Consider the following 26,574-nt stretch of genomic DNA (forward strand, 5'->3'; position numbering starts at 1 on the left):
TTTGTAGGTTTGATTTGTGTTCCAGAATATTTGTAGCTAAAGTCAACAAATATGTCCAGAGACTGAACAATCAATCACAGAGCTCTGCCATCCAGATTCTTCCCAAACATGTTGTACTCTCTTTTGTTCTGCTGGTAAAAGATGTCGAACATCTCCTGAATCACCACGTGTGATCTCCTTAATAAATCTCTCATTGTTCACAAGCTCTTGAAGTGCATGTTTGTGATGGCTGTCTGCGGTGCAGCGATCAGTTTATTAGGGGTGTCTGACTCATTGGTGTATGGGAGGTTATCTCTCAGATCAGAGTCTAAATCAGATAAAACAACTGCTGCTGGCAAACCTCCAATTCTCAGTCTGCTTCACGAACAAGGGATTCGTGATTTGTGGTTCGTGTAAAACCCCCATGGCATTAAAAAGCGATGACTGCATAACTGAATGTTGAGGAAACTGTTGTGCATGGGAAATCAGTGTTTGTATACATCCCATATTTTGGTCTTAAAAAGCCGAGTTATACAGATATACACAGTTTATGATACAAATTGTAATAATGTTCTGGGTTCAGAGTAAGCAGCAGACTTTCAGCATTTCTAACGGAAGTCTGTGGAGAAAGAGCTAGTTAATACTCACAATGTTTTAAAAATATATTTATAATACTTAACATAATGTGTGATCATGACACTAACACATTATATAACACAAATAGTATAAACACTGTACCAAAAAAAAAACTTCCAAACCCACAGTTTAAAGCCTCGTCCCATAGTCTTCCATCAAGTGAATTACTGTTAAAATCATATTTGTTTATTTTTACCAACCAAAGAATGAGTGGAAAGTGGTAATAGCAATATGTCACAGGTCCCTAAACTAAATTAAAGTCTGACCATAAATTCTACTTCCTTTTTACTCTGATTCAAATTCCAATTCAACATCCTGTCTGTTGTCACCAATTAAATTGTTAACACTTTATTATTAGGACCAATTCTCACTAGTTGATTATTAGCATGCATATTACTGTTTATTAGTACTTATGAAGCACATATTTTGCATGACTATATTTTAGATCCCTTAACCCTATCCCATACCTAAACTTAACAGCTACCTTACTAACTATTAATAAGCAGCAAATTAGGAGACCTTAAAATAAAAATGACCATTACATATAAATTACCAAGGGAAAGAGAAAAACATTCAATTTGTAATTTTAACCATAGTAACCAAAGCAAAATATGTCTAATAATCTATTTAAATGGTGATTAAATCTGGCCCGCGTGTATATTGTCAGAAGATCATCTGTAGCTTGACCAGGCTTTCAAAGTACACTGGATAATGCTCTTAAAGTCTTAATTTGTTACACTTACAGAAGGTAACTTGCAGCCACATGTTCTGTGTGAAGGAGCACTGAAGCTGCTTATCTTTGAATTCTTTAATCTTGGTTTAATTGTGAGTTTATGGGCGGACACATCGGTTCACTTCCAAACTTCATGTCAAACTTTCCACTTCAGACTCCACCGGTAACTTGTCCCAACAGGCAATTGTCAGAGGCCCGTTGAAACGACAAGCGCGAAAGCAAACAAAAGCACAGGCTCCATTCATCATCATCACCTGCTGACAGAACATCTCACTGCTACAGACTCCCTGCGGCCCGTAGGGCACTCATGCATCGATCACTCACCAGGCTCCAGGACACTTCCTGTTAGGACATATCCTTGTCATACTTTCAGGTTTTGGTGCATATTGTACATCACACATTAAGTAAAGCTCCTTTCACAAGAAACAAGGTAGTCATTGTTTTTTTTTTTTTTGGTCTTTGTGAGATGTTTTCATTCAAATCTGAAGATTTTAATCTGATGCATTCAGATTCCTACTCTAATTATCCAACAGAGGGCAGAATTAGTCCTTTTGTGGTTGTGGTTGTGTTCAGAAGGGCTCATTAAATTTGCATTTGACCAAATGTGCAGCACACAACAGAGCACCGGTTTAGATACTGTTTCCCACAATGCAATGTGCTCAACAGATTTTAACTGTTTCTTGACTCCTTATTTGAATCCTAAAAATGTTTATAATAACTATTTATATACTTTCTGGAATGATGTGGATTTGATGTGGTTCACTGAATTAAACCTGCAGTGTAACAAAGTCATGCTTAGAGTTTCACACCTTTGTGGGACATTTGAACAAATTGGAGAAAAATGACTTGACTCATTAAGAATGACCTCACTGAAGAAAAAAAAAAAAGTACATAAATAAACATGTACTGCGTTAGACTAACCGGGACTTGTCACAGTACTTATTTATTGTTGCCCTTTTGTTAAAAAAATAAAAGCATCTACAAAATGACTAAATGTAAATTCTCTGAAATTAGTAAATTTCACAAATAATTACCAAGAAACAGCAAGTAACACATTGAATTAAATATGAAATTTTAGCAAGACTGAATTTGTATTTTCTTGTCAAATTTAAGCCAATAATCGTTATTTCATTTACAACTTCATATTTATTTATTTTTTTTACAGTGTTGGATTGCTGAGAATCTTCCCATTTATCTAGTTACTAATCATATTTAATTACAATATTTTGCCTTGAATTCTTATAAAAATCTCTAAAACTACTAGTATAGTGTCTGCAGTGATCAGCAACAAAATGTATGACTTGTTACTGAATCTTTCATTTTGTCTGACACCTACAGCTTCTAGCAGGTTTTCAAGGGCAGGTTTTCCTTGTTAAATAATTAGATGCTGTCCCTCATTTATCATCCAGCTGTGGACTGGTTTGCACACGTCCCTCATGGATCAGTATAATCAGCTGGACCTTGTTATTTCTTTCCCTCTCTGTGATTCTGCCTGGGTTTGTGTTTTTTACAGAGGACCATCTTCACATTGATGGGCTTGATTACACACAAAATAATTTTGCTGGCTTCCATAATCAGGCTTTGATGGTTATTTATGTAGCATACAGCCTGAATAACCACAAAGCTAAAGTAGGCCACTGATTTTCCCGAGAACACCTCCCCTTCCCCCGCAGTATTATAAAAATAAAACACTACTATCTGGAACATCACATATTAATATTAAACAACTTGTACTTTTGTATGCTACTCTTCAAAAGTTTGGGGTTGGAAAGATAGAAGTATAGATGTTTATATATTGATTTTTAAATAAAAATAATACTCTCACCAACACCAACAATTAAATTATCAAAAAAAAAATAAAGAAAAAAAAAAAAAACAGTGAAATATAAATAAATATATATTTTGAAGTGTAATTTATTTCTGTGATCATATCTGAATTTTCAGCAGCATTACTCCAGTCTTCAGTGTCACATGATCTTCAGAAATCATTCTAATATGGATCTTCAAAATATTATAAACATATCGGCAAACAAATAAGTTATTCAATATTATTCAGGTTGTTAATTATAAACATATCGGCAAACAAATAAGTTATTCAACAAGATTCTAATCAAACTGTTTCTTCACCATGATGGTAGTTCAAAGACAATAAGCTAAACGCTAATTCTTTTTTACTAATTAATTTACATTTATGTTTGTTTTACACTAATTTAAACTAAATTATTATTCTTCTCCTTATTTATTTTAGTTATTTTTCGTACATGAAGTTAAACTAAATGAAAATGCTGCATCTAGCTGAAATGAACTAAGTTTAAGATGTTTTTTATGATTTTTAAGATTTTTTTATGTGTCTGGCCGTTGTCTTTGCACAGACATCAGCAATAATATAATGGAAATGAAAGAGTTTTACTGCTGACTGCTCACTAAAGTAATGTCAGCTCATCTGACTTGGTTGTCCTTTAGAGAAGCTATTTCAGGATAAAGTCGCAGAAAATACAAATTGAATTTTCTGAAAAACACCGACTTCACAGTTTATAGTTTTGCACATCTGTGGCAAAGACCTTCTCATTTATGTGTTGTTTGGATCCGCTTCACTGACTCTTCTCTAAAGTCACCATGCTCGTCATTCAGTTGTTTTTGTTTGTTTCACGTCTTCAGAGCATGCAGATGTTGAGCTGGACCCTGCTAGAAGATTTTGAACTGCATTCCTCTTAATACTAAGAAAGAAGACCGTAATTGGGCTTATTTGCATGTGGTTGAATCTTTGGCAGTGTCAGGGATCTCGACTTTTGAAAGTTTTTAAAATGAAATCTCTTAAGTGAGACTGTAAAGTTTGTAGTCGAGCACAGACGACCTGAAGTACTCTTGTTCTGTCAGCTAACAGAAGTGCTGTGGAGTCAGGCTTGGATTTGATTGGGGGTTTGACACAACATCGATCGCTCGATTTGATCCATGGACATTAAGGGCTGCTTAAGAATAAGAGTGCACATCAAAAGATCTTGACTCATTGAACCTGGATCGAATTAGTGAGATTGTGTGAACTTAAATGTTTAATCCCTGCTTGTCTTTATGTTTTTTATGAAACAGCCCCCTGGTTCTTTGTCTGGTGTTATTCCTAAATGGCTGTTTTGTGTGCCCTTGGTCTACCTGGATGTATTTTGTGTTTTGTTGTATAAACCAAAAGAACTGCATTTGGATCCTCTTCACCTCCTTCATCGACCATACATTACACCTTCACTGTAAAGATGATATAATAATAATAATAATAATAATAATTATAATAAATAAATAAAAATTAAATTAAAAAACAAATAAATTAATAAAGCATTTCTAATTAAATAATGTTCGATCAACAAACTACACTGAGTTAAAAGGACTTAATAATTTGTAGTGAAAACACATTAAGTTGATTACACACACACACACACACACACACACACACACACACACACACACCCCACCAAATATGAGTGGTTCAAAATTCAGTTAATTTGAACATAATTGAGTGGTTCAAAATTCAGTTAAAAATAACAGCTAGCTAAACTCAATTTTTAAACACAAAATAAAAAAAAATATAAACATACAAACAAATAAATAAAAAAAAAAATACAATTTCAATCAAAATTAAAATCAAACTGTGAAACACAACTACAACTTTTAAAACAAATACTGCATAAATGCAATTTTAAATTACACACAATATTAAGATGATATAATGATCAACATGATAATGTCAACAGACCTTATCCTCATCAAAATAATATTTGCAACTTAAAAAGTTTAATTAAATCAATAAACTAGTTTTTTTTTTTTTTTTTTTTTTTTTTACTTGCAATCATGCATTTATTTGAGGTGTGGTAACAGTTCCTCTGAATTTCGTGTTTGTGTGTGTGCTTGTGTTGCTGCTACTCTGAAGAGCTTTAGCAATGGAATAATTGTATAATTGCACTTGTTTATCAGCGAGTGCACATGCAGTGTAAGATATCACTATCCATGCACTTATAGTTGTGCTGAGCAAGAGAATCAACAGGCTTCAATGGCCCTCTTAAGGAAGCCATCAGGACTAATCAGGATGATGCGAAAGGCCATCAGTGTAAATCCACAGCCCCCCTAACACACACACAAATAGCTGTGCTTTATGTGCTGCACTAAAGCGCACATTAAGGCAGAAATGTAGGCTTCTCCTGTAAGATAGGGATATGTTGGCTTAATGGGTTACTTCTGTCATGTTGTTTTAAGCAAGCACTTCAGGGAGAGTTCTCTAATGTTCAGCCTTTGATTTTCTACTCGGTTTCTGACCGTTGTGAAACACTGCTTTGCAGAAAGCTTTTCATTTTGGAAGAACTGGGCTCTAAGGCTCTAAAAAAAACAATTTAATAAAAACCATTGGCAGAGAAAAATGAGTTGCGCATTCAGTTGTCCATTGTAGCATTTTTTCATAGATCTCAACAATGCATTATTGATGTGAGAACTTACTGTTCTGCTGTGTCTGGGGGCATCTGTCTGAAAGTATTTCAGTGTCAGTTGCACAATGAATTATTGTCATTAGTCTTTCTCAGACAGCCATGACATTTAGGTTGTTGTTACTGTGTCTTATCAATTCAAGATACATTCATCAAATCAGTGTTCTGGGTTCAAGGGAAGGGCTTCTGTCAGTGGCATTTGTGGCAAAATGTTAATTAGCATAGAAAATGGTGATGTTACGGTCACAGTCTCACATAGTCAGATTTTGTTAATCAGCATAAATTCTGGTTTAGATCGCAGATTATTCTAGTCAAGAACCACATAGAGAGAAGACAATCTGGCATACATGTTGAGTGACTAAACAAGTGACTATTGATTGATTGATTGATTGATTGACTTTGTAATGTTTTAATTGATTTATTTGAATTTTGGCGGTTTGGATAGAATGTCAGTCAGATTTCCAATGGAAATTTTCAAACCAAACCAAATTTTCAAACCAAACAAGACAAAAATACTAAGCATTTTGCATTATACTTTTGCATTATTATTATTTGAAATATTTCACTTTATTACAAAATGAATATGCATATTTCTGTCTTAATTTCATCTCTTTCATGTGGCATTGCTTGATGGTAAATCTTTGAGCCTTTGTTGCAACAGGAAACTGAAGGAAAATGTTAACGCTTTCATGTGTTCTTTTTAAGATTCTGTTGGAAATTCTGTTAATATTCTTATTATTATCAATCTTGTACAATACTGTAAACTTCTCAAGTATATATGTTTTTAATTATGCAAACCTCTGAACACCTACAGAAAAGTAGCCAGTTAGACTAAAGCTCTGCATTTTTTAAGCTTTTACTATTTTGTGTGCAAAATGCATCAAAGAACATTCACACTAAAAGTAATTTGCACTGAAAAGCAACCTAAAGTCATTCATTTTCAATGACAGCTGGCAATTTTATGCAACAGGAGTGACAGAGATGGTTGGAATTGTTATGTGAATATGCAACAAAATGATGAGGCTGTTACCTGCAGAAGTGAGGACAGTGTAGCTCAACAGCTGGATGACCTGCAGCCCTGTAATCACCGTCAGTGTGAGCGGACCTTCAGACGTTCAGAGGACGACGTGTGAGCTTGCCGTTTGAGGCTGAGACTGTTGTCATCACTTCAATCACAGTTCTTTTCAAGAGTCCAAAATACAATGCATTTTATTCACACCAAACTGAAGTTTCTTTCCATTCACTGCTTGTAAATGCTGTTGCTTTATGAATGCGATAGTTAATGTGTGTTTGTAGTTCGAGAAAAGCTCTTCGTTTGATGTGCTCAGAGTCATCTCAGATGTGATTCAGCACAGGAGACATGATCAGCTGCAGATCATGGATAACACCACTGAGAATATGACTTATCTCTTTCTTCCCTGGGGAAAGTGATTTAGCTAAGTTTTTGCTCTTTTATCCCCAATTGTTTTGAAGAGCTTGAAACTCAGAGGATGGGGATAATGCGCGTGTGAATCGAAACCTCCTGCCGGGGGATTAAAACTCACCGCGGGCCATTTTTTGTGTGAAACTAGAGACAAAAATAGACACAGAACCCACAAGAAGTAAAGGATGATTGTCACACTTTTCCAATATTGAATGAGCTGCATTGCTGTCTGTTGACCTTAGCCGTGCTCGGAGTAACACATTACAAGTAACATGAGTTATAATAAGCAAGCCCAGCTCATGTGACAAAAAGTAATGCAAAAGTAACGTAATACATTATTTTCCATAAAAAGTAATTTCCCCAACACTGGACCTTAGTCAGGGTAGCGCCATATTTAAGCGTCATATCTAACCTATATAAGATTAGATATAAGGTAAGACAACAGCCAATGCCCGTTATGCAAATGAGCAGCAACAGCAGGGATCTGTCTGATACAGTGGTAAAATAAAAACACCTATTAGTGACCAACCGCACAGAGACTCTGCAACCTTATTTAAATTGCTTAAGGCAGCATGCTGGAACATACTCAGGCCCACATGGAACTGGCTTCCGCAGAACCCCAATTTAAAAAGCTATCATTCACAAAGCTCTACAAATCCCCTGCCCTTTGTGTGTTCACTTAGTAAATATTTTAGTGTAATAATGCTTTTGGCAACCAATACTTTCAGCTAAGCATAGAAAAAGTTAGTATATTCTATCTGGCCATATGTGAACAATTTGTAATGTGCTTTTCACTACTCCTGTAGTTATATTGCAGAAAGAAAAACTATTTTTTTATTGAGCATTAATGGAGCAGTACATTTTGTGGCAAAGGAATCATAAAATTATTTTGTTTTATTCTAGCTTCATGCATTCTCTTTTTATCAACACTTGCAGGCAGGTTTCATGATAAAAATGAAACATTTTGAACAAAAAGCTGAGAAAATCAGCTTTTGGTCTTTTAACCCAGACTCAAAGTAAAAGACTCACAGGCATGGGGCAAAAGGCATCCAGTACTGATATAAATTATTTTAGCTGAAGTAATATGTTGTGCATGATATCTAAGTTAATTTTTGTTCAAAACAATCTCTTCTGCTAAGTTTGTTCCATAAATAACTTTATTTATTTAACTTTTTACTATATATATAAATAAATAAAAATACAGTTTAAAAGCTGCATTACATAACTGTTTTTGGTTAAAAATGATCCAAAATCAATTATTGAGCACATACATAAGTGTTCAACACTATCTCTTTACCTAAGCCTGATACACAAAGGTATACATAAAGGTATACACAAATAATGTATTCTAATTTCAGTGCTTCGGGTCATTCTGTTTGTGTCATTACGTCACGCCTGTACATATATATATATATATATATATATATATGCAAATTAATTTTCTGCCAGCAGGAGGCGCTGTTAGAGAGGGAGAGATAGATGTTTCCCCGGTAACAGCTGTACAGAATGCAGCGCTCTGCTCAAAAACGCTGATTTATCAGGCATTATATGCAAGATAAAATTAAAATGACATCGAAAATTTTCTGAAGACCGTTGGTTTCCTTCTGAAATACAGTGATATAAAAACACCCGGGCCGGTTTTTGATTTTTAAACGTGCAGTGCTCATGTTTATTCAAAGAAGTCAAAGCCTTTTGGAAAACAAAACATGGATGTAGTGTCTGTGGCGTCACCTATATGTTTCTGAAGAGCATTTTTGAAAGTGGGCGGAGTTGGCCATCTCCATCTTGGTAGTGCGTCAGCACACGGGACTCCCGGATAATCGAAAATGGGCAGAGAGGTAGGATGAGGTGGAGCTGGTTGTTGAAACCACGCCCGCCCATCTGGACGGTGGTGACAGCAGCGGCACTCCACCTGTCACTCAAATGACCACGTCCTTAATTATGCAGAACTTTCAGGCTTAATATAATTTAAATGGATGAGTTATAATAAAAGAGAGAGAGACCGGAAGGTTGCCGCTTGGTGTGGATGCTGCAGGAGGCGGATCATTTGTAGCCTCTTCTTACAGCAGCTGGAGTAATTCAACTTGTAGTTTTTGAGCGAGTTCTAATGATAACACACACTAAATACATGCAGTCACACAATGTTGATGTTGTTAACATTAACAATTTGAGAATATAACAATATAAGTATAACAAGTATAATAATAATAATAAAAATTTGCACGGCTTGAGGTAACTTTGTGATCATTAGATTTAATCACCATTGGTAGCGCGATTTATTATAACTTTTTTTTTCAGTTGGTCAGAACAAAACTGGCAGACATGATACTTACTTGTTCAGATGACATTATTTTGGACATACTTCTTTCCAAGACGTAGTATCTGTAATTCCAAAGTACAGTGAATATCCACACTGGGCGTTTACTGACAGACACATACACCTCAAAACATTAGATTCATCCGCGCTGCAGAGCCATGCTGATGCACAACCCACATAAAGAAGATAATTCACTGCAATTGCAGGTTTCAAACAGAGGTGGCGACAAAGAGGCAAAACTTACATAATGCAGCTTTAATAGAAAAAAAATAGAACATTTTGAAAGCTTCTTACACTGCTTGAAGGAGAACTTAATAATTGAATATGGCTTTACAGTAACAATGATTCAAATAATTTACATGATTAATATATTTTAAAATATGATAATGGTAATATTAGTTTCATTATAAATATAGTGATTATCTTCTTTTTATCTAATTAGTGACACTTTTTGTCATTTGAATCTAGCCATGTTATGTCAACAAATGAAAACATCAGTCAGCTATTTATTATTTGATTTCTATCAATGTCAGGACAGTGTTAACGTTAACACGTTGCTAAGCTATACACATACATTGCTAACACAATACTTAAGCAAAAACAATACAAGCATAAAATGGATAAACTATTACATTTTTAATTAATTGAACTATTTTTATAATTACTTGTGAATTCTAAACATTCCTCTCACTTTGCCGCCATACTGGGTGGGTTTTCAACTAAAGGTGAAAGGCAGTATGGTAGCACTGCTTTTCTTTTGCAACAACCTTTGCATCACTTTCCCTGTGATGCCTTAAAATGCTGCCTATGTAGGCATCTCACTAGATTTTAAAACACAGCCCATGTAATTCTCCAAATGGCTTAAAACAGAAACCAAATAGTTAATCTAAGAAATGCGTCCGCAAAGTACACTCATTAGGCATTCATTAGCCTTGATGATGTGATAACATATAATATAAATGTTAATGGCTCTCGCTAGGCTAAGAGTCATGTATTAGACACCATTAGTGACTGTCATATTGCAGAACCTTTTGATCTATGCCTAATAGCATTATGCTAATTGCTGGAATGGTACCGTTGGAGCAATCTTAGCATGCAGAAGATTCAGGCTTTAATTTACAACCTTTGCTTTTGAGGGCCAGATCTCAAGACCCCCACCACCGGCATGTCGTATCTCATTCATCACTGTCATTGCTGTTGTACCCTGTAATTGGATCTTTTGAATTGATTTGTGTTCATTTGCAGTGAAACAGTAGTCAGTCAATGCAAACAGATACAGGAAGATGTGATGTAAAGTCATAGCACAAACAAGCTCTTTAGGGTAGTTGCCAGGGTATTCTGGATTGTTGTTGTTTGCTTGTTTACTAAGTCTAAAGAGTGCACTCAAATCTATTGGATTTTCTTTCTCCCCATTAAGTGAGTATCATAAGTCCGCTTGCATAGAAAAATAATAACACACCTCTCCTCAACAAAGGTGAATGGTAACATGGGGCATGAAGTCAAATGCATAGAATCAGGAGAGGTTGCCCTCTGGTGATAAGATTTACAGCTATACTGTATATCATCACCTCTAAAAATCTGTATATATCATTTATATATATATATACACACACATACAGTTGTGGTCAGAATTATTGGTACCCTTGGTAAAGATGATCAAAGAGGGCTGTGAAAAGAAATCTGCATTGTTTATCCATTTGATCTTTCATTCAAAAATGTTAAAAAAGGAGGGAACACAAATGCCAAATTCCTTTAATCATCCATCACAATGAGAAAAACCAAAGAATATCATTGTGATTTGCAGCAAAAGATTGTTGAGCTTCACAAAATAGAAAGTGGCTGTAAGAAAAGAGCTAAAGCATTGAAAATCCACCATCAGGGCAATAATTAAGAAGTTCCAATCAACAGAAAATGTTAGGGGTAAATATAAAATATGTCAGCTGGTAGACTTAAAAAAAAAAAATACTTGGATATTGTTTAGATTCACTTATTATTAAGAGTTGTAACGTGTTTAGTTTTTGCTGAGCAATGTTGCAACATTTTGCATTAATATATAATTAAACTGATGTGCAGTCATAGGTGTGCAAATGTTAGCTATTTTACAACAGCCTCAAATAAATAATATTCCAGAATATTCAATAATTCCATAATAAGTAGTCTTTTTAAAAGTATGCTTTAAAAGTGTGCTAAATCATAAAGAAAGGTTCTTGCTGCCGTGAGAATGTGAGAGTGATGTTCCAGCAGATGCTGCGTCTCTAAAGTTGTTGACTTTATGAATAGTTAAAAACTGAATCCTGATCCTCCTCTCACTGAAATTTGCATGCAGTGGATATAAAGATGAGAAACCGTGTGCTATCCTGATAAAACAGCAGTCACATTAGACTGCATAATGAATGATAGGCCAGCCAGGAAATGCAATTTAGCCATGCATCAGGTAATTCATGCCACATATGACCCATATACACAAATACACATGCATTCTCAGACTGAACTCAGATTCATGGGTGTGTTGTGGAGCTTCTGAATATGAGCTCTGGACCTCATCATACATAAAGTGGCATTTAAACTCATTCGAGTCTGCCTGCAAAATAATTTTCTCTCCAGCAATATGTACCACCCTCACTGGGGGCTTCAGAAATGATTATTAATCTGTTGAGGTTTGCCAGAAGTCCTATCCTTTCTAATTGCCTTGAACACTTAATGAGTTCAGGCAAACATGATCCTTGAGCTGCAAACAGGGCTGATCTGGCGCAGCTGAATAGCTCACACATCAGGGTGCACCGTATTGTCCATTGAGATCAATTGAAGGCTGACTTTTTTTCCAGCCAAGCATACATGCATTGTGCCACCACAATGGTGGCTGCTGCCTTTTGTGGTTTTGCAAGGTCTGAGGGAATGGAATTAGAGGGGAAGGCATTGTGTGCAGATGCAATTAGCTACACCGGAGTGAGCGGCTGACGTCCTGCTACACCAGTCATGCTGGGTGATGCTTGTGTGCGACTGAACTACATTGCAGAGGTTGATAAATAAAAACATAAACTTTAATTCTGTCTTCATTTACTAACCTCCATGTGTTTCAATAGCTGACTTTCGTTCTTCTGCCTAATACAGGAGGAGTTATTTATAGCAGAATGTCCAGGTTGCTTTTTCCCATAAGGAAAGTGAATTGCAGCCATGGCTGTCAAGGAAGATTTAAGACAAGATTTTCAGTGAATAATGAGTTCAATTTTAGCCTGTTACACACACACACACACAAACCGACTTTGAACATATAGCAGTGCTTTTTGTCCTTTTTATAACAAAAAAAAAAAAGTCACTACACTGAATGAATAAACAGGAAACTAACTTTACTAGTTACTGTTGCAAAATTAATCACTTATGAAACAAATTCAATTTCAACTGTAAAGCAGCTCTACAGAAGATAATAGTGTCATTAATCAGCTCGAGTCAGGTCAGTGTTGATTCAGTTCATTTCAATAACAGTTTCGATTTTGCAAGGTTAGTGTTATTATCCAGCTTAATTCAGTTCAAAATTAGTGTCAGTGCAGTTAAATTGATATTATAACTGAATATCATTTTTCTTTTCGTTTTCTTGCCCAACTGAACTAGCCAAAGCAGACAGTAGCTATGATACAAAACACCATCATTTGACAATAGATGAGAAAAATAAAACTACACTTAAATAATATGTACAGCTATACAGCTATATATGTATGCAAAATAATAACAACAATAAATAAATAAATAAATAAATGTAATTAATTCTAGAAAGTATCATTAATTCAGTCTAATTGAATATAGACTATTGCCCTGGCAGCTATTCACAATATCCTTGCATTTTGAAGGCATCTTTGTACATAAACATAAAAATTTCGTTTTATGATACATGCACAAATCAATTTCATGCATTTGAACAATCACACTTTTAGGTGTTACGCAGTCATGCTCCCATATTGACTTCAATGATCTGATTGCATGAACGCAATAGAATTCATTCATCACTTGTCTGGCCTGTTTCTCATCATATTTCACTTCTTTTATTCCCTCCTATTTTTTTATTGCAAAATCTTATCTCCCCTCTGAGATCAACAACAACACAGCAGCTTTGACCCAAAATCTCATCCATCCTAATTCATAACTGCTCCTTTAAAATAAAAGATGAATACTTGATTCGTGCTGTCTGCCGACACGGGCGGGATCAAGGCGAATCTGAGCGAATATATGAATACTGAATGAATGGTGGCAATGAGGATCTTGGGAAAACTGCCCATGGCCACTTCATTCACAATTCAGAGGGATGCATGGCTGCTGCATGCGTGTGCTGTTCTGTGTGTTTTCACCGTATACTTACCAGCATGCTAAAGGATCTGACCTTGCTTTCCACTGAATTCTAAAGAGTGTAGAGATAAAATGCACAGACTGTGACTGCTGGGTGTTTGTGGAAACACAATGGGGCCAGAACGTAATGACATGTATTGAGAGCAGTCTTCATGCCGATCCCCGGAGAGTCAGTGGAAAAACTCAAGGCGCTGGGAAGTTCAGAGGCGGCAAACCTCATATTCTGCAATTCTAAATCAGTCCTAAGGGATGGGCACATCTCTGCAGCCCAGCGGTCGAGGAGAGGGATGCTTTCTGTTTTCTTGCAGAATATCACTATTCAGGGACTATGAAAAACCAATAAAACAGAAAATAATAGAATTTAGCTTTCTCATTTCTTCATCTGTGGTGCTGTTCTTACTTCCTCGCCTTGGTCTTCAAACGGTCCACCGTGTCAATGTTTCAAATATTTCCCAGATGGATCGTTTTCCTTGCCCCACAACCGTTTGAGGACACTGAGACTTACTTAGCTGCCTATCCAGACAGCATTCTTCATGCTGATAGGCATCATAGTCGAGCTCCTGAAAGAGTTTTGGTCACAGTCGAAGGCAGCATTGCATGGTTTTTTTTTTACAGATAAGTCAATCCCTGAATGTGCTGCAACAAGCGCAGTGAAAGAATTCATAAATGTTGACTAAACATATTAATAGAAAGTAAATCACTGACTTTGTTCTGGAATCTAGTGAGCTGTCTAGCTAGACTGCATTTCGAAGCATTACACTGTAATTTTTTTTAAGTAAATTTAAAAAATAGTTATAGTGTGTTTTACAAGAAAATACTATTTCAGTTTTATTGTTTAATTCAGCGTTACTTGCTGTTTCATGTTATATTTGCTGTTTCTTTCTGTCTATTTATTATATAGATGTTTTGTGTGTGTGTGTGTGTGTGTGTGTGTGTGTGTGTGTGTGTATGTGAAATTTACTAGCAACTTCTGAGAGACAGTTGTTTTAAAATAAACCCCACAACTTTTTTTTTTTTTTTTTTTTTTTTTTTTCAGTTTATGCTGTTTTCCAATATACCTATTTTGGTCTAGTTGTAATGTTAAACCCAAAATCATTGTTACAGCCTTTTTAAAGACAAAGGTGAACCAAGTCAAAGATTTATTATAATATAATTAATTTAAATATTGATATAAAATAATTCTACTGAAGAAAAACTGTAATATTTTAACCAATATTTTATTTATTTGTGATTTTGCTTGCTTATTCATCATTTATCATCATCATTAGTTAATTAGAATACATACACAAGTTCTTGACATTACTGAGAATAATGTAACAGTGAATAAAACAACAAAACTTCACTAGAAATAGCTGAGAAGCTTCGACTGAATAATACTAAGTGCTAAACAAAATGAGAAAGTTCGTTTTTAGTACAGATAACATAAACATAATTTGCTTGTTGGACGGGTGGGACGTATTGCCATCAGGGGTGTGTCACTAGACCATTTTTATTTTACCACTATAAACACAGCTGATTTTCTAAAAGCCACTGAAAAATTTACAATGCACAGAAAGCATATCCAGTCCCTCAGCCTTCATAATTTAATTCATACATGCAACTCAAAATACATTTGCTCCAGACTCGTTGAATCGGTGGTCGAATGCTTGGCTGGTTTATTATCAGATCCGATGACACAGTAAGTCAATTATGAGGTTGGGTTAGGATGCCGCCTTAGGCATTAAAGAGCAAGGCAGCTCACTAGGTTTTGGAACAGAGCTACTGAATATATTTCAGATTCATGTCCTGCGTTCTAGGGTCACCGGTACATTAGCTTGCGCAGTAGCGCCCCAAGGTCTCTTTATTCGGCTGTCGCTATGGAAATGAGACTTCTGCAGTTTTACTCTTTCCTGAGCCACTCGGTCTGGCAGGAAATCTTTCGGGAGCGCTGGGATGAGATGCTGAATGCTTATTTAACTGTCACTGTTGCATTGCCACTTGATAAGTGTCACAAAAAAATATCAACAGAGCTGAGATAGACACCGCATGACTCCAGATACCTGATGGGTGGAATTACTGAGGTTGGATCGTGATTTTGAAGGAGAGCAGATTGCTCCTGTGGGTGAAGCAATATGAGCACCTGCAATTTAATACATGAGCAAAATGAGAAAAAGCTCCAGGAAAAAAATAAATAAAATAAAATGACAGTATGATGCCAGAAAGAAGCTTTCTGAGCTCCACAAAGAACATTTACAATAAACTGTAAATGCACTGGTTCCAATATTATAGATCTGGAAAAGTGTTTTCTTTCTTTCTTTTTTTATGTATAAAGAACCAGCCATTCAAGAACAATAATTAGCCAAAAATTGGTTCTTAATAAGACAGACTTCTTTGATGAACCTTGATGTTTTTCAAATGAATGTAGTGTGAGGCTTGATTTTATCCACTGCATGCAGGTTTGAAATTAAATGAGTCTGAGTAAATGATGCCAGAATTTATTATTAGGTTGCTGCAAAAAGCACTGAAGAAACAGTGTTTGATTTTTCCCAAACCAGTTCTGACCTTGCCCCACACCCTATTTTATCAACTCAGTCACCTGTTTAGTAATAACATGGATGGATGCGATCACCAAAAGCGGTAATGCTACTGTATCTATCAGCCTAATGTGCTACCAAAGCTATGCTAAAGTTAAGGTTAGGGGTTAGTATTTATTTTGTGTAAGTCAACCCTGGGATTGACACAACCAGTGAAATCTTCAGAACCAGCTTCAAGGTGAAGTTTGCACACAAAATCATGCTTTTGTAAGTGTAGCAAGTGTAGGAAAGACATGGAAGATTAATTATGGAATATGGGTTTTCTAGGACTTACATTTATTTGCAGTATTTTTCTTTATTTTTCTTTTTAATTTCAAATTCCAATATCATCACTTCACCCTCATAACCGAAACCCTTGCTTTTCCTTCACCCTCTCTCTGGATGTCAACCTCTTCTCTTGATCTCAGCACCCTGCCATTGATTTTTCTGTGTATCTGCTCTTGCTTTATTGTTTAATGCCGTAATATTTTTCCCCTCTCCCTCCCTTTCTCTGCTTATCTCTCCTGCTCTCTCTCTCTCTCTCTCTGTCTTTTTCTCACTTCTAACATCATAACCCCCTTCCCCTCATTGCCACACCGTTAGTATTGGTGTGAACATTACAGCACACAGAAAGGGGAAGGTCTCTCTCTCTCTCTCTCTCTCTCTCTCTCTCTCTCTCTCTCTCTCTCTCATTCATTCACTCACACACATGTGCACTGAACTCACAGAAGAGCATGGAGAACATTGGAGCGCTGCCTCAGAAACACAGTACGTACCTTTGAACAATGCCTGGTTTCATCTCATCATTTTCATTGCTCTTTCAGTGTATGTTGGATCATATTCTCCTGATGGCTCTGTACTTTTTAATTAGTGCGTTCCTGGTTTTGCCTTTGAATCCCTTTTGGAACTGTTGCTTCTGGCATTTCTCTGCACGCTTGACATCATTGTGAGAAAACTCACAAGTCTGTCAGTGACTATATGAGACATATGATCTGCTGTAAAGTTTTAGAGCCTGTCTGCTATAAATGAGCTTTCTCAGTGCATGATCTCATCTTCATATCGCATGTCAGTGATATCTGGAATAGTGAAATAAGGGTGTTTAACCCTTTCAATATTTAATACTATGGAATTAGAACTTTCAAAATACTTTTTTTAAAGACTGGATATATTATTTTAATATTCTTATAGTATTCTTTGAAGTAAAAGGAATCATTAAGATGCATGCATCAAATGGTTAACAATCATGCATTATGATTATCAATTTATTAATGATTGTTACATATGCAGTTGTTATCTTAAGGATTGATTTCTACCTGATCTGACCCTTGAATGATTTTTAGCAGTGTAATCTATCATAATCTCATTGATTTATTGACTATATATATATATATATATATATATATATATATATATACATTAAAACAACCCAACAATTTATTTATTTATTTTTTACTTTAACTGGTTAATTTAGATACTACCATGTGGAACACATTTCTAAGGTAACCCGACAGAACATTTTTTGCTGTGCACAGGGTTGAAGGATTTTTTCCCATTATTCCTAATATCTGAAACGGATAAGGCAGGGAATGTAACCTGAATGAAGTCAGGCTTGGCATTAGGAATGATGGCTGCTGTGGTATTAAGAGAATCAAAGATTTACTCTGTATCAAAAACTGCTCATGGATCAAAATGCTGTCAGATCTTTGAGACGCAGAGATTTTGAGGATTTTGATTTATGTCCTCTAGTTTTTACAAAGGCCAATGCTCTTGTTATAAAAGTGTTTCAAATGTACTTACTGTACAGTGCGATGATGGTGGCTTTGATACCCACTAACAAGCCCCAATGGCCAGAGTTTGTCTTTATGAGGAACAGGGAGAAACAGAAACAATATCTGCACATCTGTCCTCTGGAGCAATGCTATATTTCAGTGTTTTAGCTATATGTGCATTTTTCCTGTTTACCTGTGTCAGTTATATGCTAGAACTGACTCAAATAGAGCAAGAAAAATGTGTTACGTAAATGAGCTCAGCCTGATGACTGTGTGCAAATGAATCCATCCACTGATAATGGAATAATTCAACCAGAAATGAAAATACTCGCCCTTATGTTGTTTTAAACTTGCTGTACAGTATATAATATATATTTACTTGATCACTAATCAAGTGAATATAACTAATAAAGTTCACTAATTAAGTGAATTACTTATCTTATAGCTGTAAGGACTTTCTTCTTTCTTATCTTATTTAATTGTTGCACTTAAAATGAAAAAGGCAAATGAACTTGATGGAAATAAATCAAAATATAAGATACATAATAAATGCAGTTCAAAAAAAAGTTCAAAAACACCCGTTATACATTTTATAACACTTGCATTAAAGGGGTCATGAACTGCCTTTTTAATTATTTTGTACTGTTCTCTGAGGTCCACTTATAATGTTATTTTATTTTATTTGTTTTTACATCCAAAATCCTCATAATTTAGAAGTAATAGGCTGTTTTGACCCCCCTCTGTTTGAGTAGGTGTGGCGGATTGTAGACTTGGAAGTAAACGGCCACTGTAATGATTGGCCAACAGTTTGTGTGTTTGACAGCGACATCCTTTATAGATGGACGCTGCTGTGATTTAGGTCAAAAATGTGTAAATGCTCAGTACATATTAAAAGATAAAGCAATAGTGCTCACAAAATAGAAACAGTTACTCACACTTGTGTGGTGCGACATTACTGTCGATCCAATACATTCGGCACAGCATCTTTTAATTTCAGTCTTTCTGAAAATCCTGCGTCGAATTGTACCTTGTTTGTAAACGATTCTGCAGTAAAATGAAGTGAACAAAGGACCGAGTTCTTTCTGACGCAGTCTGGAACTTCATTGAAATGAAACTACAACCACTCTTTCCTATTGTTGGGATCAGAAGGAAGGCAATGCAAAGACTGTTTTTCCACAACTTGGCACTGCACGGCATCTTGTTGCCTTCGGAGCATCTTTATCCTTTGGTTTCTATGAAGACCTGCGTTTGCCACTCTCGTTATTTTGTTAATTGGTGGGTGGGGCTAAACAGGCAGTGATGTAGGCATTGATCTTCTTCTGCGGAGGCGGGGTTTAGCCGCACTATTACGTCATAAAGTGGCACATTCCACAAGCTGTCATTTTTGCAGATTGGCTTCAATATAATCTGTTTTTAGACTAACGACAAAGTTTTGAGATCTAAAACTTACAGGATGTTTTTATAATACATAGACCTCTTACATGTAAAAAAAAAATGGGAATTTTGATTTCTCAGTTCATGATCGCTTTAAAAACTAAACATTTAAGGCTGTAATTCATTATGAATATGCTTGGATGAGCCACGTTCAAACACCTTTGCAAACATCAGTTCATCTGAAATCCTTCCATTATAATCACTGAGGCTGTCTACACGTAAAGCACTGATCTGACGCAGTTTGCAGAGTAGCTCTTGTAAAGTTGATGCAGAAATAATTTGCATGGTTTCTGTTATATTATTATTATTATTGTTGTTGTATTATTTTTATTTATTTATTTCGTTTTAAACTCATGTAGCTTTCTTTTTTTCCAGTAAAATATATATGGAATTATGTAAATTATGCACAATGTATGAACGGCTCTTTTGCTTAAAATACATACACCCAAAGTAATGAAGGCTTTATAACAGTATTTTACCCCAGTATGTAATGTGCTTCATTTCAGGTTTTCTGGTGTAATAGCTTTGTCTAAAAGACAGAAAAACATTTAAATTATTCTTCACTGAAAATCTTCCTCTCTAATATATCTCTCAATTCTCATTCACGTACATAGAAACTTAGCACATCAAGATTTATTATTTTTTTTTTTTTAACGTAGTTAAAAGCTGTATTTAATGTATTTAAAATATTGCAACATGACCGCTTCTTTAGTGTTTTTCATTCCTTTCTTCCATCTCCTTTTGTGTTTCATGGAAAATAGAAAACCATTCAGATTTGCAATGACATGAGGATGAATAAATAATATAAATGCCTACTTCTAGACTTTATTGCACAAATCTCACTTTTTGTAAAGTGGTACAGTTTTGTTTCAGCAGCTGAAAATGCTAATATTGTTTCCAATGAAAACTTTTCTAGTGTAGCCAAATAATCCAACATACATTTATCTTAATACAAATGGCAGGTGTTGACAGTAAGCTTTTGATGCTGTAATGCTTTACTGTTATTGCACTGCCAAACATTTGCATTATTAATAATTCACAGCTGCACACGGTTTTCTCAGTCCACTGTCAACATAATTGCTACAAGTCTCGTATAGAAAAGATATAGTACATATTATAATCATCATGTGTTTATGATGTAAATACTAAAATATGCACTACAAAGTAGTCTGAATATAGTCTGAAGACTGAATGCACATAGAACAAAACAGCTAAATCTTTTGTAGACTTCCTTCTAGATTCCTTCTAGCAGCATTGTGGATATATTGTGATTCTTGCAAGACGAGTACTGTGTGTTCTCTTGTTTCCAGGGCTGTTTCAGCACCCGATGTGTGGACAGCTCCTAACGGCAAACTGCTCGTCTTCATCTGAACACTTTTTACGACTTTACATGGACTTTGTGAATCATTGCCTAAACTGGGTCCTTTGAACTCTTTTGCCGTGGTACATAGTGCACGAATGCATCGTATTAAATGACACTGTGTCATTTAATACGATGCTGTAGCATGTTCATATTAAAGCGCGTGAAAGAAACTACGAGCCTGCAGTGTTCATGGTTTAGCATGTTAAGTCATGAAGTTACCAAAAAAGCAATTAAAGCTGCCTTAAAACTGTGCATGCAATAATGAGTCACATTTAAGAACATGTCTCTGAAATGGTTTTCAGATCTGTTCTGGAGCAGCCCAGCAATCCCTCATCTACACACCCGATTCAACTCATCAGCTCGTTAGTAGACACTTTAAGACCTGAATTGGGTCAGAAAAGATAGAGTTGTGAGAAAAAATGATGCGTGTCAGATCTGCGTCATGTTCAGTAGCTCTTAAAGTAATAGCAGCCAAAATAACCCAATAACCAGCTGCTGTGATGTCTGCTAATCAAAGCACAAAAGAAAAAAAGAAAGAGAAAATCAATCACTTTAGTAGCTTTAAGAATGAATCTTTAATTAATTCGAATTTAGTGTTTGATAACTTTATTCAATTTCTGTATATTTCCTACTTGCTGAAGGGCACAGGTAGCTAAATATTACATTTATTATAATGGGTTTATGTGAAGATCGTTTTAAGTTCACTTAAATTAGAAGTTGTTAAATAAATGTTCAACCTGATAGCTCCCAGTTATACTGTAATGTTGAATGGCTAGTCAATAGTTAAATATTAGTGGGGAAAAAACTATTTCATAGAGACATCAGTAGTATTGGTATCAGTGACACTCTAAAAAAGACAGCACTAAACAAATATTAAAAATCTTTATGTTGTTTCCATATTAATTTGAAGATTGAATGTGAAATTATTGAAATATGAAAGTATATTTAAAAACTAATGTTTGGTGGGATTAATCGCAATTAATTTCAGACAGCACTTATAAATGCAGACATAAATATGAGAGATGTAAATCAGATGTTAATCTATGACCTTTTCCCAACCACACATTAAAAAAACTTTGTATGGACATTTATATCCTGACACAATGCATCTAAAAAATGCATATAATGTGTCATTAGCATTAGATCCATAGCTTTGGATCTGCCTTTTTTTCTGTCCACTTTTTCTAATATAAAACCATTAATCTAAATTCAGTTGCCTCCTCCTGGTGTATCTCAGGTAAACATAACTTGCTCTTAATGTTCAAATGAGCATGTCAGATATTTAGCATGCAGCTGTGTTTAATTACTGTCTTGCATGAGCGCACATGCACCGCATTATTATTCAAAGATACATATTATCATTTAATAGCACACTTCTAGTTTGCAACATAGCATGCAGCTTTTCTCTGTTTATGCATTAATCACCACTTACTTAATTAGAAAAATGGCTTACAGTTGCTGTTGCGGAGTTTAACCCTTTCTGCTGGTGCTATGGTTATTAAAAAAAGTTTTAAAGTATCATCACATCCCCCTAAAAAGCAGAAGCAATTAAAACGATAAAGCTCTGTGCAACATTCCACAAGAGTGGGTCGTCTGTCATCGTTTCAGTTTAGAGCTCTTTAAAACTGTATTACTTCCAAGTAAATGAAGCGTGCTTTCAGACTCTCTTTGCTCATGAAACAGCCTTTTAGAGAAGATGTTGCTTGAGCTCACACAACCATGAAGATACAGATTTTACCTGAAGCCAACTAAAATAGTAATAAAATGGTGTGTTTGATTAGTTTCTGTCAGTAGCATAATAAAATATATGCGTGTTTGTGTTTGTAAAGTAGAAAGCGGATGGGAATAATTATTTATCTCTCTCTTATAACTGTCATAAACAGGATACAACATGACTCGTCTTTCTTAACACAGGTGCCGGCTGATTAAACGGAGATGTTTTTGTACCTCGGGGCATTTCCTGTGCAGGATCGATAAGATGTTTCATTCTCTGTGTGAAATTGATTGTAGCAGGATTTGACCTCAAACGACAAATGAAATAATAAGACATGAAAAGTTTTTAGAGACCTCAAGCAAACTTTGGAAATTGATCAGGGACAGGTTCCCCTTGTTGCTGAAGAAATACCTCTCTTTCTCTCTTTCTTTATCTGCATAATAACTATGTGATCTTATTAGTGTTTATAGCCAGTCTTATGTAAAGTGACGTACACATATATGTATGTGTGTGTGTGTGTGTGTGTGTGTGTGTGTGTGTATATACACTATATGAATACACAATGATAAAATATTGACATATGGAGGGCTTTTCAAATGCAAGCTCCTATAACTTTATGTCAAAATATTGATTACACACACACACACACACACACACACACAACAAAAAATATTCGGATATATTTTATGTAATAAAATTACTTTATTTACTTTTCTATTCTATTCAATCACATTTTTATGACAATAAATCACATCCACACCAAAAATACAAAATATATTTTTATGACAATTAAGTACATTTCCACCTAAAATACACAGTGTAATTTGGAAAGAGCTTATTCAAATTATTATACTCACGAAATAAATCTTGTCCATATAATTTTTTTTAAAGATGTTTTTTACAATAATGAGAAAGTTAGAGAGAAATGTGATTAATATTTATAAACAAACAAATTAATTAACATTTAAAAGTTAAAAAATGCAGTTATGGGATGAAGAGGACATTAAAAAAAAAAAAAAAAGTGAAACTTACCCGTATAAATTTTTTTTAAGCCTTTATTAAATATTTTAATTTATAAATAATGTTTATATTCTCCATAATTTCGAAGTTATTATAAATGACTGCCAATTGCTCTCAATCCCTGCCTATATATATATAGAGTCAGTCAGGGTCTTAAGGGTTTTAAGGCCATATGTGTAATTACTGATATACTCACGTCTCTACTGCATCTGAATTCAGCTGAGGTAATATCTTGTTTTGGTCTTAACTTTTACTGTACAAAAGCATCTTTGGGTTTTGTCTTTCATCTATTCAGCAGCTGTAATTAGTCTATAAATAACAGTGCTGACTACAATGCTTTCGCTCTGTTCATCTTAGTTCCAGCATTCCCGCATGGATTGCAAATTTGTGCTATTTTAAAAAAAAAATGTAAATAATAAAACATTTAAACACTTAATTATGTAATATTTTGTAATGCAGTCATATTTTAAGTTTCTAATCTAATAAATATTATAGGATTTATATTGAGCATTCTATGTTGTTTCATAGCATATGAAATATATACCTTACTATATAGTGACCTTCTTAAATTTCATTTCACCGGGACAAAACTCGAGTGGAGATACAGTACTTATTTGAGATACTAGCATGTCATGGATTCTCAGAAACTCAAATATAGCTGACTCTGATGAAATCATATTGATGCTGATAGATTCCCGCTCAACATATTGTTTGACATTGTCTATATTTGGCAGTTTAAGTATATTATGTGAGTTATACTGGAGGCTCGTTAGTCAAATGGATATGTCTCTAAAATCAATATATATATATATAGAGAGAGATATATATATATATATATATATATATATATATATATAGAGAGAGAGAGAGAGAGAGAGAGAGAGAGAGAGAGAGAGAGAGAGAGAGAGAGATACATCATATAAAGCTTTCTGAAATGCTTGACTGAAATAGCTTTTGTCTGTCTCTAATATCAGTCTTTACACATAATAAAAAATTCTACTCAAATTAATATACTGTTCATTTATTAATTTATTTAGTGAGCTGCCATGTAATAAGCAGGTTAATGCCAGCTTACATTTAATTAATAGTTAATGAAATCTGTTTGCCCCCCGCTTTTGTTAATAACATAAAACCTCATACTAACTCATCAGTTTTCACTCAGCGCTTGGCTGAACTGATGTGAGATGAGTTTATTCGGCTGTTCAGACGATGCTGTGTTTAATTTAAGCCAGCTCAGATTAGTCAGTACATTTATTGTCCATAAAGTATTTATGAAAGTTTTAGAGAGCATCTTCGTGGCCTTTGGCCTTTCCGTCGGAGCTGGTTTGCATCTCTTTGTTCTGATGTTAACTCACACTCAGTGCACAGAAAGGTCAAGGCCTGCGCTGCTACAGAAAGGTCAGTGAGCTCTTTAAAGGTTAAAATTTTGAGTTAGCATTAACAAGGATATTACATGCAAGGTCATGCCACAGAAAAATGGAAATGAAAATGGGAAACAGCAGTACTGTAGATTGACAATAAAAAGTAAGGTTGAAAACTTCATCATTTACTCGCTGTCATGTAGTTCCAAAACTTTCCATCTTCCATGATCGTGCAGTGAGATGATCTAACCTGCTAACATGAACAGTGGAAAAATGAGGTGCTGCTTACACATCAAGTACCCTATCATTTGCTCTTAAAGAGCATGTTAGTAATATGTGCCCATTAGAGAAGCGTTCAGTTTTTCCGCTTGCAAATTCCACCATGTAAATAGCGAATCTGCCATGGCGCGAGCGCAACTGGCTTTTAAAGGGAATGGAAGATGAGACTCTGACTGGCTTATGGCATGTTATGCCCAAAACACACCCATTACTCATTAAGAGAATAGGGACAACCCTTTTAGACCATGCGCCGGGTGCACTGACCATTTTTCCCCATCCTTAAACGACACCAAAAGTGGATTCAAACATGCCCTAAGTGCAACTGCACTGTGCGCTTTAGACTATGTGCTTAGATCATTAAAATAGGGCCCCTAGTGTTAAAGGATCTGTATGTAGAATTCAGAAATACTTGTTGTTAGTGACACCAATGGCTAAGTGAACTGCAGCCAGCCATTTATTTCTTCTGCTTGCACTCGTGCACACGTAATGTACAGGAGACTGAATGTGATTCAAGGCCCTGATATACTCACAAAGTTCATTTTCGTTCTTCCTTCATATTATCAAAGTTTTCAGCCGGCCATAATATTTCAAAATATTTACCACAGATTGCTTCAGTTCAGCCTGAAGTCTTTTTAGAGTTACGTTAATGGATGCAACAGCAAAGACCTTCAAATATGTGCCTAAACACTCCACAACTGCTAGGATTTGTGTGATTGCTTCAATCTGCAGCAGCCACAGGGGTTCCCAAACACATAATCAAGAAAAAACCATCAAAAAAGCACTTCTCACACAAAACCCCCAAAAGAACCATTTTTTGGATTTCCAATGAATCTTTTAGTGAACAGTTCTTAAAGGGGTCATAGGATGCCCATTCTGATATGATTCTTTAGGGTCTTAATGAAAGTCTGTAACATAGTTTGGTTAAAATTCCTCAGTGGTAGTGTAAAAAACACCTTTTTTACCCTGTCAAAGACAGCTCTTTTCAGAGCATGCAGTTTTGTAGCATTTTCCTTTAAATGTTAATGAGCTCTGCTGACCTCGCCCCTCTCTTCCGAGCTGCTCTATGAGGGACTGTTTACTTTAGCCGCATCCATCGTTAAACTTGCTAATTAGCACATTATTAGGAAAGGCGATTTACAAAGATTCATTAAAAAACCTTACACTCACTTCTTCTGTAGGTGAAACTAGATCAC

At 35.3% G+C, this 26,574-nt stretch overlaps 1 protein-coding gene across 3 annotated transcripts in view; it reads left to right on the forward strand.

Annotated features, from left to right (window-relative positions):
• The window catches only part of LOC109085880 (1-phosphatidylinositol 4,5-bisphosphate phosphodiesterase eta-2-like), a 110,032-nt gene that overhangs the window by 10,363 nt on the left and 73,095 nt on the right, over positions 1-26,574 (forward strand). The window contains exon 1 of one of the 3 annotated variants that reach the window (XM_042762891.1): positions 17,044-17,209. The exons of the other annotated variants lie outside the window; for them this stretch is intronic. Coding sequence (XP_042618825.1) covers positions 17,176-17,209 — 34 coding nt within the window. The 5' untranslated portion in view covers positions 17,044-17,175. Of the gene's footprint in view, positions 1-17,043; positions 17,210-26,574 lie in introns of those variants that run through there. 3 annotated transcript variants of the gene reach the window in all.

The sequence above is a fragment of the Cyprinus carpio genome, chromosome A8 (assembly GCF_018340385.1).
Source record: "Cyprinus carpio isolate SPL01 chromosome A8, ASM1834038v1, whole genome shotgun sequence".
Lineage (NCBI taxonomy): Eukaryota > Metazoa > Chordata > Actinopteri > Cypriniformes > Cyprinidae > Cyprinus > Cyprinus carpio.